Source organism: Gymnogyps californianus, chromosome 3 (assembly GCF_018139145.2).
Source record: "Gymnogyps californianus isolate 813 chromosome 3, ASM1813914v2, whole genome shotgun sequence".
Lineage (NCBI taxonomy): Eukaryota > Metazoa > Chordata > Aves > Accipitriformes > Cathartidae > Gymnogyps > Gymnogyps californianus.
In genome coordinates this window covers 119,748,417-119,765,284 of record NC_059473.1, presented here as the reverse complement: position 1 = coordinate 119,765,284, position 16,868 = coordinate 119,748,417, and the positions used below count along the sequence as shown (strand labels likewise).

General features: G+C 41.0%; 1 protein-coding gene across 1 annotated transcript in view; it reads right to left on the bottom strand.

Annotated features, from left to right (window-relative positions):
- The window catches only part of KLHL29 (kelch like family member 29), a 407,488-nt gene that overhangs the window by 132,772 nt on the left and 257,848 nt on the right, over window positions 1-16,868 (bottom strand). Inside the window, exons 4-5 of the mRNA XM_050893282.1 lie at window positions 10,749-10,890; window positions 9,452-9,994 (exon numbers count right to left, since the gene is read on the bottom strand). Of these exons, the coding sequence (XP_050749239.1) occupies window positions 9,452-9,994; window positions 10,749-10,890 (685 nt within the window). The remainder of the gene's footprint in view (window positions 1-9,451; window positions 9,995-10,748; window positions 10,891-16,868) is intronic.

Below are 16,868 nucleotides of genomic sequence, written 5' to 3'. Positions count from 1 at the left end.
AACAAAGTCCACACAGCATGCAGGAAAAGGCAAAGAGCAGAATCTCCTATTTCCTAGGTTACAGGCAATAGGAATCTACTAGCACTGCTCCTCCATCTGTTTTCCACAGGATGGTAGTGTTTTGTGCAAAATGATCCTTGTTTTAAAGAACATCCACAGCTTGGGGATGCAAGGACCACTTCCCTCTTCATTCACAAGGAAAAGGTCACGCAGAGGAGCTGGGCTTGATGTTGGATTTGGATCCTCTATAAATCAGTTGGACTGAACAGGAGTGTCAGCCCACTTTTCTCCTAAGAACTCTTCCATTTTAGCCAGTTTTGTCTTTTTCATACTATCTTCCTCATCCTCACCCAAATACTTCAGTATGCAGACTGATAGACAAAACACATTTTGTCTTCCTCTGAAACATCAGAGGAATCATGAATAAAAACATAATGTTCTCTTTAATCCTACATTCTTGGGTTTTTTTGATGTTGCAATGTCAATGAGCATTGTGCAAAATATAATGTACAAAGTCTTTAGGCAAACCTCCAATCTGTTTTAGCTCCTTGCAAATTATTACCCAGTCATACTGTGCAAACTTGACTAAGTATCTTGGCACCTTGTCTAGTCAAATGCTTCTGACTTAATTGACACATAGGTGTATGTATATATTACTGTCTATACTCCTGGTCAAATACTTATCTTGAACCTCCTGATTTTGTCAGCAGCCCAAGGATTTTTCCAGTACAGTAGTAAGCACGTACAACACTACATGCTGTAATTTTCTGAATTTAATATGACAAAACTTCATGACGCTTTTACTTGCACATCTAGATGATGGAAGTTTTGTCTATGAGTAATCATTCCTGCAAGCTTATGTACCTCCTTCCTAGTGATGATTTCATCACCTTATGATACTTTCCAGAATATCTAATCTGGGAATCTGATGTAATGATTTGTAAATATTAAGATGAAACTATATACAAATACCTTGTCACCCTCACTTGGTACAACTAGAAACCTGAACACACACATAACACAAAACAGACTGAATGCAAGAAGCTTAACCATCCTACTGTGCAGAAAGAACTTAGTAGCATATCTTTGTGACAATGTACAGGAACACAACATACAGAAACAAGCATGTCCATTGCTGGGAAGAATTTTCTTGCATGCATCATTCAAACTGTTGCCCAAATTATTTCCTACTTAAACAATGAAAGAAAAACTAAAGAAAAGAAAGCATTACTACAAATGCTCGTGAACTTACAAAACACAAGTCATTCCTCTCCTCATAGTATGTATCCTGTGAACATAGAAAACATCTGAAACAAGCAGATTTGTGGGACGTTACACCGAAACTAGCTTCCTGACAGTTATTCTTGCTTTTGCTTCAGCCAAAGTCCTTGAATCTTTAGTCTTGCAAAATATGCACATCAGTTATTTAAAGAAAGTTAATTTTTTTAAAAAAATTATGTCCATAAAAGCACTTTGAAGATGCAAGGCATTATGTAATCCCATGTTGTTATTATTATTGACTGCAGCTCAAAGCCCAATTTTGCTGTGGGACAGCGGAGCTTATCATCAGCCATCTCAAGGCACAGCAGGGTAAGAAAAGTTCCTATTTGGAAATGTTTGTATTTCACAAATCTGTTTAGATTTTTTTAATGTAACATGGGACAGAATCATTCTCGTCCTGAATGCAACGAGACAGAAATGATTCTTCTTCATTCAGAGTTCAGGCATTGCTCCATGGAAGACTGCTGATGACCAAAAAAAAGCATTTCCACTTTCTTGTAGGGAAACCAAAAACCATTTGCAATTTAATAAATCCACTTGTCTGGAGATCTCTGGAGATCACAGAATAGCCCATTTTGAGAACATTTAAGTGTATACAAAAATGCACAGTCTGGCTCCTGATGGACCCAGCTTGTTCAGTTTGGACTGAGTGTGAAGTCCCCATTCTCTGCTGACTCTCTGTAGTAGCTATAACTTCACTGTCCATTTTTTAAGTAATGACAGCAAAAGTGGAATTATCCTGCTGCGAAGAGGAAGAAATCTTAGTGGGAAATTCAAGGAAAGGCCAAACTTGTGGAGAGAATTCAACGTTCAGGAAAGGTAGCTCTAAGGTGGCTCTGGGCATACGAGGACAGCGTGAAAGGGAACAGGTATGTTTCCCATTGCATCCAAAGGGTTGGATGCAGACAAGGGTTGCATTCAAATATGTGTCAGGAGTTGAACAAGACAGAGGACCAAGGGAAGACAAGGTCAGAGAAATAAAAAATTAAACATAAGGAGTTCTGAAAGGAGAACAGAGACTCTGCAAGTGTTTTGGACAATTAATAACTTTCAGAACATCCAAATGAAGTTCCAGCTCTCTGCAAAGGATTTTTGGAACAGCATTTGGATGGATGGATAGGTAGCCTGCCTGGAAATTTGGGCTGTATTTATAAAGAGCTGCCACTTACATATTCTGTGCCAAAAAGGGAGCCTAGATTTTGGTTATCATCCAGCCCCAGAGAAATTTTGCACTTTGTGAGTATAGTGTTGTGTGGACGGGAGAAAAAATAGTACTTCAGCAGAACTCTGCTGCCTCTCAGACTTATTCTGAATGCATTTAGTGGCCACTGTCATGGACAAAACCATATTTGTTAAGAAACCACGTTCTAAGCAAACCATGTCTTAGACTTCAGGGTGGGAAGAAACTCAAGACATCTTCAGATGTATCATTGTCTAATTACCTAAGTGGATCTGCAATTGATGATATAATATCACACAACAGAGTAAAATCAAAGTTCTTCAGCTCTGTACTCTCAAGAACAGATGAACTACAGTTGCAAATCTGGTGCTTATTTAAAAAAACAGGAATAAAAAAAAGCAACATGGGGCAGATGACTTTTAAGAGCAGTTTCAGGGAGTTCTAACACACTTTACCAACCCCACACTTCTTTTTTTTACAATAACCCTCATAAAATATTGGTAGTGGTGAGAGGCTCCTGCTCCAGTTGAAACTTGGAAATCTCAAGTCATTCACATACTGAGAGCTGTCAATCAAAAGAGAATTCGATGACCTTCTTTATGCTGTACTTTAAGCAAGGCAATGTTCTAGGACTATTACAAGTCCTCTTTGACTCTTCAGTGCACTAAATCACTGTCTGTCATGACCTGACCGATAGCGGCATTAAAAGACAGGGCAGGAATTACTGAAAACAGTCCACCTGGAACATAAAAAGGTGAAACATATTTCAGTCTCGCTCAAGCGATGGCTTAGATACCCTCATCAACTTTGCAATTCCTTTAAGATTATTCTAATGACAGAAGACTGTAATTAATCTTGAAAAAGATTTAATTTTAGAGGACCTGTTCAAGCAGTTTGCTTTAAGTTCATTACTGTGCGTGAACATGCTGAAACATGAGCCAGCAGTGTGCCCTTGCGGCAAAGAAGGCTAATGGTATCCAGGGCTGCGTTAGGCAAAGGATTGCCCGCAGGTTGAGGGAGGTGATCCTTCCCCTCTACTCAGCGCTGGTGAGGCCACACTTGGAATGCTGTGTCCAGTTCTGGGCTCCTCAGTACAAGAAAGACATGGACATACTGGAGAGTCCAGCAAAGGACCACGAAGATGATGAAGGGACTGGAGCACCCCTCCTGTGAGGAAAGGCTGATAGAGCTGGGACTGTTCAGCTTGGAGAAGAGAAGGCTCAGAGGGATCTCATCAATGTATATAAATACCTCAAGGGAGGATGCAAAGAGGATGGAGCCAGGCTCTTTTCGGTGGTGCCCAGGGACAGGGCCAGAGGCAACAGGCACAGACTGTAACACAGGAGGTTCCCTCTGAACATCACGAAACACGTTCTTACTGTGAGGGTGACTGAGCACTTGCCCAGAGAGGTTGTGGAGTCTCCATCTTTGGAGATATTCAGAATCCATCCGGACATAGTCCTGGGCAAACAGCTCTAGGCGGCCCTGCTTAAGCAGGGGAGCTGGACCAGACAACCTCCAGAGGTCCCTTCCAACCTCAACCATTCTGTGATTTTGTGAACTCTTATGTGTCACTACTAAGTTGAGCTTACAAACGATCACTAGTCATCTGTATCTTGGTACCATTTAGGCTGCCCCAGAAAATCAAGACTATCTTAAGGAAAACACAGTAAGAAGCATGTACAATGCTAACAGACTTCCACGCTAACCTAACTCTCCTACAAGAAATAGGAGATAGAATGCACTGTTACTTCTATTGTAGACTTCCTTCCCCACAACTATATGGTATACATATTCATATATATATGTATATGCATGTACACACACATACTAAAATTTTATGTATAATTTTATATCTGTAATTTTTATAATCTACCTATCTACATCTATGGATACAAAAATAAGGGAGATTTTCCTAAGGTTACACAGGCCATGTATTCTGGTGCAAGGCAGAGAACTGAAAACAGGCTTTCTAGAGTCTTCATCACACAATATTCTTTAATTAACGCTATTAGAATTCCAAATGCTAGCTTGCACTTTGAATTTAAACACCTCCCCAGCCCCCAGCATTCATGTCTAGAACTAGGTACACTCACGGAATTGCAGGTCAAGCTGAAATCCCTTTGAAAATTCAGCCTTTTGTGAAGAAAAAGTTGATGGTTATTGACAAAATGTTGTAGTCTGCCTTGTTACTATTCATGATTAAGGAAAGTAAATATTGTCTGAGGTCTAATGAGAATTCCAATGCAATAAAGTCAAGTGTGAAAGGTGCAATCAATAAGTGATGATGCAACAGTATTCGTTTGTGGTTTTGTTATTGTTTAGTTCATCGTATTTGGTGATGCTTGAAAATGAAGTGTTAAGACATTAGTGCTACAAGGATTAACATTCAGATTTTATTTCTGATATTGTTATGTTTCTACAGTCATTACATTCTGAACACTAATTAGCATCTGATTTCTTTTCCCACTAGTTAAGGACTGCAAACCAAAGAATTATAGAACAAAAATACTATGGAAACAAACATCAATATTATCCATGAACATCCACAAATTAAACCCCATGATGTCCATGGCTAATTTCACACTGCAGGAGAAAGTACTGCAATGAAGAACTGTTATTTTCCTCATTTTTTGTGTTAGCGACTATGCTTCAAAGTATAACAAGTTTATGAAGAAAGTGTCTTTTCAAACGTGTAACAGATCTCAGAGTCCAAGCTGGAACATTTATGTCCTACATATGGCAGGGTTATCCACCAAGGGTTCAGTTTTGGATTTACTACAAGTCTTGGATATAAAGAAGCATACTGCCCTATGAAAAAGTCAAGGACTAAATCTCAGTTACTCAGTTATTTTTGCAAGGAAACCAATCTCTTCTAGTCCTTCATCAGACTGATTAATTTCTCTCCGTTTGGGCTCAGCTGGATTGGCAGGCACATAGACACTGGTCTCTGTCACTGTGCCATGGCACGGGATACTGGTCCCTTGTGTCAGAAACTGAAGGGACGATTTCCATCCCTCTCTCTTCTCTGCAGGCACGTTGTGCAAGCGACAACTTGTGCTGGCACATCATGTAGCCTGCAGATACTGAAATCATGTTTGAATATTATTTGCAACTCTGTATTTTCTGAAGAAGCCACATAAAAATGAGGCTATGGGAACTTCAGTGGATCTTCACTGAATATGTTCACAATGAACATCTTCATGGTTCTTAATATTCTGCTTTATTAATTCCCCTGGCACTTAATCTTCAGATTACAGAGCAAGACTTAGGACATGGATAGAAAACAAGGGCTGATTCTGCTCTAAAATATTAGGTTACACGTCTGTGTTAAGGTGACATGGCTTTTGAAGTCAGCTAGGAGTATTTGGCATAAATCCTCTCCAAAGGGAATTACAGGCCGAACCAGACACCTCTCAAAACTCCTGTTGATTTTGTATGGTGAAAGATCCCAAGCATTTCCTAAGGCAGCTCTACAGTTCTTCACACGTTGCTAAAAGCAATAATTACTTTGAAACATTATTTATGTCTCTCATAATGTGACTGCTTCATAAATTCACTAAGTAAATGGATCATGTAGCTAAACTTAACATTCATATTTAACATATTACAGAAGCAATAAAAAATCCCTTCACAGAATATAACCCATCCAGACCAAGAAGATTCTCTAATCCACACAAAAATTATTTTCTTACAAGTAGTTTCAATGGAATTAGGTAGGAATTAGCTGTGACACTGTAAAGAGAATGACATATCTGTTTTATATCATGGTTCTTGTTATCAAAATGTATTTTTTGCAGAGCCACAGAAATTACTCAACTCTTTCAGTCACGTAAGCGAGATCTCTTGACCTATTGCAAATGAGACGGTGTACTTGACCTATTGCAAATGAGACGGTGTACTAGCAGTTAACTTTTGGCAATTTATTTGTTTACTTTTGCTTAGAAACAGCCAAGTAAGAAACCTAGTTCTGCATGAATACAGTATAATATGGCCCAAACACGTACACAGCCAAATGAAAGATAATTATGGGAAATAAAACGTGATGTTTCAAATCAGCTCCCTAATAAAGTCTAAAAATATAAGAAAACCTATCATATTAACCAGCAAGAACTGTTCTTTCACTTAAGGGACAGTTGAGTAATTATTCAAACTTGTACAAGACTGGATTGTCAAGTGAAATAATAATACAGAGTATTTCAGGATAATGAGGTAGATCTTAAGGCCATTAGCAGTGGCTCTTATTATAATGCTGGCCAAGGTTCCCCAAGAAAGAGAGAGAATATTTAAATGAAACTTGTAGAGAACTAGTTTGAACTTGTATATTTGAACAGCTTAGTACTGTCTCATAGTTTCCATTCCTTCCTGGAGAGAAAGGTGCCTATCATGTAAGACTGCAAAATCAGTCAGGCTTTAGAGACTGAAATCCCTGAGGGCAGAAATTAAAACAAAAAATAATTTGAAAATCGAGCCACACTGAAATCCATACGGTTTATATTAAGAATCTTATCCTAGTGAGGTTTTAAGGTCTGGTTAGACACCCAGTTGTCTTCTCTTTCCTGATTCTTTCTCTCTCATTCAAAACAACCAAACCCAACATACACCTTCTCTGACTTTAGGTTTGACAAGAAGAATTACAGCTTTAGACGTAATGGCTTTTAAGGCTGGAAATGGAGGAAGAGATTACTTTTTCTCTATAAAGTAGGTCCTGCTTATGAGACATTTTTATATGCATGCTTTGTTATCTTACGTTTGTTTGTTTTTAACTACTACAGGAACAGGAATAACTCAATAGCTGATGGTCATAGAGAAGCTAGCTAATCCCTGGGAAAACAGTTGTCTAGCTTGTCGTTCATAAGGTACAGTATGGCTAATGTGTCAGCAGTTGTCATCGATGAGAAATACTGCTTGTTTTAATATTCTCCTTACAAGCCTCTCCTAGGTACAAAGGTTTCCAAATGCCAGACCATAGCTAGGTCTTGGCAAGCCTGGCATACTCTAGTGAGGAACTCTCCTCCTCACCTTAATGAACGTCCCCTCGGCTGACTGCACTCAGTGGCTCTCGGACAATTACACTAGACCAGGGTTTACAGCAGCTTAAGCAAGAATGCTGACTAAGACTTCGTAAATCAAATATTAAAAGACTGATTAAATATTTTACGATCTTTTCACTTAGGTTCTTATTTGAAGTTTACCTCATTTGCTAGCCAGAGATATGCTGAAGGTTAATTGATGGACGAAGAGTAAATAACAGCTGATGCTGCTGGCCCTAAGTATGCAAGACATTTAAGAGTATTTCTAACCTCAAGTGTGCAGTCACTGACGTGCTCATTTGTCTCAGTAGGTTAGTGTCACTAGGGCTCAGATATGTGATCAAATTACCGCAGTGAAAGTGGTTTAAGCTTATGTGTTTTTTCTTGTATTGTATATTTGCACGTCTCCAATGACACCAAGTAATCCTTTAAATTGTGTTAATTTGATCATGTATCCGAGTATCCAGTGCAGTAAATTGGGACAGGTGGCTATGAAAAGTGGAGATGATGCCTTTTAGAAGACAAATAGCTTCCACAGAAGAGAGAGACATCCAGCAGAACCACTACAGCTCAGTCTGCCAGGATTAGAGTATAAATCTCTCCCCTTTCTCCTTCTACAAAATCAAGGATTTGTAACTTATAAACCTGATCTGACAAATTGCTTTTGTGGGTTGTGATTTTTTTTTTAAAGGAAAGAATTAACAAAACTCTTATAAAGCAATTGTTAGTCAATTTTTGGCTACCTGACTGGGCCAGTATCACTTAAAGTCCATCTAGATCTTAAAGAAAAATTCAGAAGCTCACCATCCAGCAAGCGTTCTCATCATATTTGGGGCTTGGAGTTGAAAATTTAAAAGCAGTCCAAATATTTAGCTTTAGAAAAGTACTGTTGAGCTTGTGCCTGAACTCCTTTTCAAGAGACGTTCGGTAAGGATTTGCACATACCAAAGTACAATTTACGTAATGAGCAGGAAGAGTTATTGGACTAATCATTTTTAATAGAGATTCCTTGTCTTTAATACAGAGCTACACAATAGAACTTAATAGCTTGTGGCAAGTAAATAATTTACACATGGATTGTGTCTGAATACAAATGTATACATAAAATATCACAGACTTAATGAAGCCTTTGGGGTGTTTTTTTTAAAATCAATTTAATTGATTTTGCTGATAGGTCCGCATTTATATTTTTGTAAGCTATATTTCGCTTTACCTGCACATATGGCATAGTCATGATTTTTAAGGGAGGCGGGGAAAACTCTGCAAATGAAATTAGAAACTAAGTACATAAAGCGTAGGTATTTTTGAAGTGTCTAGGCTAAGACACTCAGAAATAACACTCCAACATGACCCAATGGTGTGGCTCATTTAGAAACTACTTATCAGAAAAGGTCAACCTCTCAGGAACGCTCATGACTATTCAGGGTGTTTTGCAGCATTTGAGCCCAATGAAGCTGGTAATGAAGAGCTGTCCCCTTAACGCTGAACGTTTTGGGTTGTTCAGCTTCAGTCAGCAGGGTTACTTTGCATTTGGCTTGGGCTTCTACTAGAGTGGGCAGAAGACAACCGCTGAGGAAGAAGGTTAGTGTTGTGACTAATGCACCACCGAAGCCAGGAGGAAAGTGGTCGGATGGAAACATGGTGTGTGTTTCAAAGGGAGAGGCACGGGACGATGGCTGCTTTACCATTGGGAGAACCAGCTTATCTGACAGGCACAAAAGCCGTTTTTCACTACAAAATACACCCACAGCTCATCCTCCCTCTTTCTAACGCACTGCTTTTTGTTGTCATTAACTCTTAAAAGCTATGCATTAAAGGAAAGCGCGGAGACAGACACCGGAGCTGGGCCGGCGGGCCCGAGGAGAGCGGCGGGGAGGCCCAGGGGCCCGCCGCCGTCCTTGGCCCCGCTGCCCGCCCTGGCTCGCGCGTCCCGCGGGGCCGAGCCGGCCCGCCTTACCTTTGGGGTGCCAGGGGTCCGTGAACTCGTACTTCCCCACGCCGATCGTCCGCAGCATCTGCACCCCGTTGGTGTTGTCCGGGCCCCCCGCCGTGTTGGGGGGCAGCGGGGCGGCCGCCTGCCCGTTGGTGGCGGGTGCGCTGCTGGGCAGGGCAGCCGAGGGCAGGGCCGGCGGCGGCGGCGGCAGCATGGGGCAGGCCAGGTGGCCATTGCCCACCGCCCCGGGGCCCGGGTGGGCCACCGGGCCCACACCGCTCATGGAGGACATGCTGAGGGGCTGGCTGTTGGTGTACAAGGGCTGGCTCTGGAGGTTGACCACCATGTTGCTGAGGGGCTGGGAGGGCTGCGGCTGGAGCTGGTAGTGGGCCGGCATCAGCGGGAGCTGGGGGGTGACGTGCGGAGGGAGGGAGGGTGTGACACCGATGACGGGGGCCTGAACGTTGGCGGCCGGGCTGAAGGTAGGTGGCTGCGTCATCCCGTAGGAGTGCGTGATCAGGGCGGGCTGGCTGCCTGCCGCCACCGTGGTGACCCAGGGCGCTGCACCTGCGGCACGAAGGAAAGCTGGCAATGGTGGCGGGCTCGGCATGGGGGAGATCAGAACAAAAATAAACAACCCCAGCCTTCCCCTCCTGCACCCGCGTCCGCTACCAAATCACGCCGACGTGCCCTTCTCCTTCACGGTATCTAAAGCGGTTCAGGGTCTGGAACCGTTCCCAACTGGTAAGTGCGTAAAATTGCTACAGCGATGTGAGTGTAATTATTAAAATACTCATCAGGTGACATGCGGCATGTTTGCAGTTTTATGTATTTTGCGCTTTATGCAGCTTAAGCGCACGCTTCCAAGAAAATTAACCTCTTTCCCCACCGTGCTTTCATGGCTCCCTGAAAAACACTCTGTGTGTATAGTAATGGTGCTCCAGCCACTACAAAGAGATTGTAATTAGGCGTCTGGCATAGCAGCACAATGTATGATATGTGTCTGGAAGCTGGAAATCATTTCAGGTAGTTCTGGACATAAAAGAGGTCTTAAAGTATTATAGAGTGCCTTTTCCTCTAGTGAAGGCAGAGAAGAAGAAAAAAAACCCACTCTAATGAACTTGCAGGCATCTTAATACATTTATATTAGCCCCAGCACAGAAGAAACTTGAGGGGTCTTTACAATGAGAGAAAAACCTGCTAAAGAATAAAGAAAGGACTCACAATGAAGTCTAATTTACAGAGGCAAATGGAGATAGTGCATTGAATTTGCTTTGAATGCTTTTCCCTTGTAGAATTACAAATAAGATTAGAAACATACCTGGGTTTTCATTCTCCCTCATCTGTTTAGATGGAGGCTCATCAGTGTCCCAGGGCGTGGACTGATTGATGGGTGTCTGTCCCCACCTGACACTCGTTGCAAGTCCTTGAGGCTGATTTTCAGTCTTGGAAATGCAAGGTGTCTACCAGAGAGAGAGAAAAATACAGAATAAAAATGTTTAGACTATTGGGAATAATTACTGTTCTTTATAGCTAGTAGCCTGCTTGTTTGTTTGTTTCTTACAGTCCAAGAGGATATCCTAAAATTTTTAAATATCATTCTCCTCCAGGCTTGCATGACATGTCCGTATGGAAAATACAATATATTTGAAAAAAATACCACTGGAAATTTAATAGATCCACCTTTAAAAAAAAAAAAATCCACAACAAACTAGCGTTTTCAGAAATAAGTTGCTTCTTTTGCCTTGAAAATAATAAAAAAACCCCAGATATGGTAATATCCATTCAGTCACAGCTTACATAATATGGGACAATCTTCTGTTTGCTCAATCTCTTCCAAAAATAGTGAGTTTTGTTTAGCAGAAGGCAGAACAAGAGAGACTTATTTACAACCGTAGGACAAATTACTGTAGAACAGTAAAGAGAAGTCTTAGTATTTACTGTCTGTCAACCCTTAAAATTGAATGCCAATAAAAAAAGGCAGCATAACAGTCATTGGCTGCTAAAGTGGGTATGTTGGCAGTTCTTCAGAGATGTTAAAATAAGTGTAAAGTAGGAGAAGGATCGGGCTGAATAATCATCAAAGGGGATATGATCTGAAAGAGATTTCTTGATAATGAAACTATCACATGGATTTAAATGCTAAACCAGCCCCCCCCCCCCCCCCATTTTTAGGGATCTTCCCAAACAACCATGCCTTTGCTGAGAAAAGGCCTGTAGAAAACAAGGGTGCTCCAACAGGTCTCGTTTATTTAACTCTGCAGCGTATTTCATTGCTGGAAGATTAAAAGTTTTTTTGTTTTGTTTTTACTGGTGTCAGAACCTCTAAACCAAGAAAACGGAACCAGCTGCCTATTGCTGAATGAGTATTGAGGACTGAAGCCATAAAGAACAGGAGACCAGTCTGAGCGATCGCTTGTTTGCCTTACATCTGGGAAGTAATTTAGCTCTGAGACAGGGGGTACAGCGGCTCCATAAATGCCCTGGGTCACGTAGTACCAATGAAATCTCTGTCAACACCGCAGCTTTCTTCCCCATCACCAGCACCTCAATCACCCCATGAAAAGAAGTCATTAGCAGACCCATTTATGCCCTCTGCAAATACACGCACACCTTTCCCAAGCCCATCAGTCATTCCTCCTGTCTTTGAATCCATCGGAGGTGCTTGCTTCCTCCTGCCCTCCCTCCTCCCCCACTAGCACCCCTGCTAGCTCTTCTGCCCTGCTCCAGTGCTCCCTCCTTCATGCAAGTGCCTCCGACATCTCCTATCACCCACTCTCTTTTCCACCTGAGATTTATCCTCCTTGGGCTCTGGGAGTCAGGAGTCCTGGGTTGCAGACCTTGATGGAGGATAGGGTTTTTGCTGTGCTGCTCTCTTTGCTCCCAGAAGCCGCAATGGGAATATCTTCCCCACTAGAAATGCTATGCTTCGTTAAATGCAGATGTTCACAGGGAAATGTGATTCTTAATGTCTTTTTTTGTATGGAATCTTGAAGTTAAAATTTTCAGCTTGTGTCCAATTTATTTTTTTTTTTTTCAAAATGCACCATTTATTCTTTTCCATGGTTTTGAGGGCCATCTTTGTTGTTGTTGTTGCTGTTGTTTTAGTTTTGGGTTTTTTTTTTTGTAATTTAACTTCTCCAGATTTTTTTCTATTCTACTGGCACCAAGGACAACGACATCCAGGTTTTTAGATTCACATTCCTTCTGCCCCCACCATTTCAACTACTTCTACAACTTTTGCAATTGAAATAAAAATGAAAGTCAGGAAAGGCAAAAAGAGAGGACATGCAGACAAGCAAGAGCTTTAAGATTCATTCTGTTGTATTCATGGCAAAGAAAGGGAAGGAGGGGAAGAAATAAATCTCAGTTTTGAAATGCTTTCTATTTATAAATCGTCCTGAGAAAAGGCTTAATCTGAATACCTTTAGCTTTTACATTGTACAAGGTCTTTGACACAGGAGGATATAATGCTGTTGGTGGTTTACCGGTTCATGTTAGCAGTATCCCTTTGGATCTAGCTAAACTGTTTAACAATGGCCAGAGCACTCTGCAGTAGAAAAAGAAAGAAGAAAAAAAAAGCACCACAAGCATTCTCTGCCTATATATCAGCTAAGATACTTCCCCCAGAAACACTATTATTTATCCCAAAGCAAAGCTTTAAAAAACAGTAAATGCAATATAGAAACTGCACATTTTTATGAATCATCAAATACAGACAAGAGAATTTACAACTCAAATCATGCCCTGCACGTTCCACATGTGGCATCCGTGTGTTGCATTTCTTTGTTGTATGAACCAGGTCTTATAAGTGGGTTTGAAATACATACTTCTCATTATTGTGTGGCATTGCCAAGATGTGCAGCATCTTGTGTAACTTTGTTACATTCCCAAGCTGCTTTAAAACAGTGTCCATCTAAAATAAGAAAAAAATATTCCTGTACCTTAAATAATACAGAACCACACACATGCTATAATTTTAAATGAACCCATATGTTCTGTACAAAATGTGTAAGAGAGCATGTGACACAGCTCTCCTAAATCCTACAAAAATCCGGTTGCCTATTTTGCAACTGAAAGCTTGCTTTTCAAAAAACTAGAACACCAGATCAGACACATTTGAAACTGGTGGAGTTAGCACCCAAACCTAGATCTAAATTCCATACTACGAGCATTAATAAAGAGGAAGGAGGTTTGCAGGTTTGCTGTCAATAAATACTTCTCCTCCGCTTCCACAAAATGCTAGTTTTTTCCAAAATTTTTTTTCACTAAATGTGCTCACAAACCCTGCTTCTGAGAGGCTCAGTGGATTTAAATGCACAAGTCCAGCACATTGCTTTCAAACTGTACTCCTGAGCTTGTATTTATTTGATCAGAAAGAGCTAGAGATTAGTTGGTATGAAATCACAACACACATTCATGAAACACAGTTTAGACAATAATGGTGGTGGAAACAGAAAAACAGCTTACTGAACTTCCTTTTTTTAATATAAATAATTCTGGTCTCTGATCTAATTTCTGCACTATTTTTCTTAATACATGAAGGGTTACATTACAAGTGTTACATGTCTCTGATCCGATTGCAGCAATTACCCATTTGCGTATCTGGAAAGCAAAATTATTTCCAAGATTATCAAACAAAGGAACTTTCTGTCCATGCGCTCAGGCACATGACAGCACTCTATTTGATGCTTTTAATGTACAACACAAATGACCAAAAATGGCCTGTATTATGCTAGTTGTGCAGGGGGAAGAGATGTGTTCCATTAGTGATCTGCAGACTTCACAGAAACTAATTGTACTATGTTACACTTTTATCTTTAGCTTTCATGTCAGATGCTTGTTTGAATTGAACACGAAACACATGAAAAAAGGAAATGCATTACAAAATCTACTGGGTATACATTTTAAAATACTGCCAAATGTCTATCTACATGAAAAGACAAGGTTTCTAAAAGGTCTGTTGAACCCTGGCTAGTCAACAACAGCATTGGCTATTTAATTGCCTGAAATTCATGGCAGACTACAAAGATTACTAAAGCAATCATCAGCATCTTTGTAGCACCCCTAAAATGTTCAATCTGTGCTCTCTGTCATGGATAGAGTACCCCAAATCCAAATCTGAGGATTTTTTTCCTCTTTTGTTTGAAATAACCATTAAGAACAGATAGAATTTTCAGTTGAAGCTTGCATTTCACCTCATGCCTGCCACTTTGAACTCCAGCAGTGAGCAATCTCCCAGTTTTAAGGAAATTAACTGCAATACAGATGTACAGGCAGAACGGAGCAAGATGGAACAATTTCAGAATTACATGAGACTAACACAGACAAGTTGCCAGGTTGTCGATTTTTTGTAGCTCAAACAGTCATAAACCATGGCCCATAGGCAACAGTAATTGGTGTACAGCTGGTCCACTGAACCTTATTAAATTAAAACATTAAAACCCTTCAGATTCATGGGGCTTTTCAGAATATCCACAAGAAAGTTCGTGAGTTCACAGCAATCAGCTAGTGTTAAAGATTGGGAATTATTAGTGATTTGGTCTATACTGCACCAGTTTACATGGTTACTATTAGGTGTTCAGGAGGCATAGCTACAACTAAGTCTGACTTTAAGTCCCAAGTTTTACAAATCTTTGATGAAATAAGACCTAAACTTTTAGTAAGAACTTTTTTACGTCAATGGAAACATAAAACCTACTGCACTACTACCAGCATTACAGAGTATGTTAGTGGAATTAAAAAACCCCAACCCAACAACAACAAAAATCCAACAACAAAAATTCCAATACAATTTTCCCCAGGCTCAACACCACCATACACTTCCTGGGAGGCCCTTATAAACACATTTGAGCAATTTCCCCAAAGGCTTGTAAAACTGCTGACATACATCCTGCTACGGCTCAGAGTGCTAAGACCTATTCAAACAGTTTCATGAGCAAAAAAGAACTAATCTGGATAGAGGGATCCTATTTGTGGTTCCCAGCAACCAAAATTATTTTACTAAGGCCTTCATTTAAAGTGATGGATGAGAAGTAGCGATTCTCTGTTCCAATTATCCAAAAGAGATTGGGAATGGCAGCTTAATACTAAGATAATGTATCCAATATGCAACCCACTCTATTTTCTCTCCCCATTGAAAATAAAAAGGCTAAGACACATGCATGCATAGAGGCAAACATTCCCTCCCACAGATTCAGGTTTTATGGCCTGTCATGGGTAAAAGCAACTTCAATTTAATGAGGGAATTCCTTTTAAAGCTGTTAGCTATGTCTTGCTCTAACAAGTAATGACTGGTGGCCCTGGTTGGGTTTTAAGCCTGAACGTGTCTGGTGCTCTAAAAAGCTTAGTGGTCTCTGCACCAAAGAGTTTATGGTCTAATTTGTAGTTCACGCTGCTAAATATTGCATGAAACAGGTATTATTTGTGTGCATGAGGCATGCGTGTATAATCTGAACCACATAGGCATAGATCTTCATCTGGGGTAAATTCCTATACCATGTTGGACAGGATCCCGAGCATACTTCTAAGTCTATTCCGTGGCCAAAGAAGCTCTTAAGGATGGATGCAGAGCTTTTAAACATGCAGTGATGACAGCAATATCTCCCCTGGCGTTGGGCTGGGCTACAGAAATGAAACTGTTGTTTTAAGAGACGGATGTACTGTAATGTATTAAAAACCTAAGAGATATGGACAGGCCAGCGTGCAAAAGGAACAGAATGAGCTGTCCTGCAGTAAAACTTCATTCAGGAACTTGCTCATGGGTGGAGAGAAGTCATCCACCTTACAGTTCCCATCACCAGGCAATTCTACAATGACACAGCGTTGTTTTTCTCTTTCCAAAGCTAATGTGGGAGCAGCGAGAAAGAGAATAATACAGTTAACTCACAGGAAAAATGTTGCTACCCTGCATAAAAGACAAAAGCAGTCTTAGTTCCCTCTCAAGTGGAGGGAACAATTCAACACTGGCATCTTAAACACCATCCTGCGATGAGCCACCAGCCTGCGTGAGCTCTGGAGCGCTAAGGTATAGCCTCCATGCCAGACACATGGCTTAGGGGTACAGTCTGCATCCATTCCTGTTTTTCAGAGGATTTAAAGACACTCCCCACCTTGAGGTTAATGACACGGGCTTGGAGAAACCCATGGGTGCAGTGGGGCCCACATCCCAGACAGGCACAGCACAACTGCCTTTACCCAGCCCTGATCCCGGCTCCATGCATAGCGGAGCTTCTCACCACCCAGTTTGTGAGCTGCTAAGAAGGCAGATGTATAAGCATGTCCAGCTTCTTCCCCCCACCAATATCAACCCCATCTTTCCTGGACTGAGCCTCTTTGCCATCTCATTCGCATTTGTGCCTCGGTTACCCTACTAAATAAGACAGCCAGCCAAATCCCCAAGCTCTGAGAATGCAATGGAAGATAACTCCATACTGGCAAT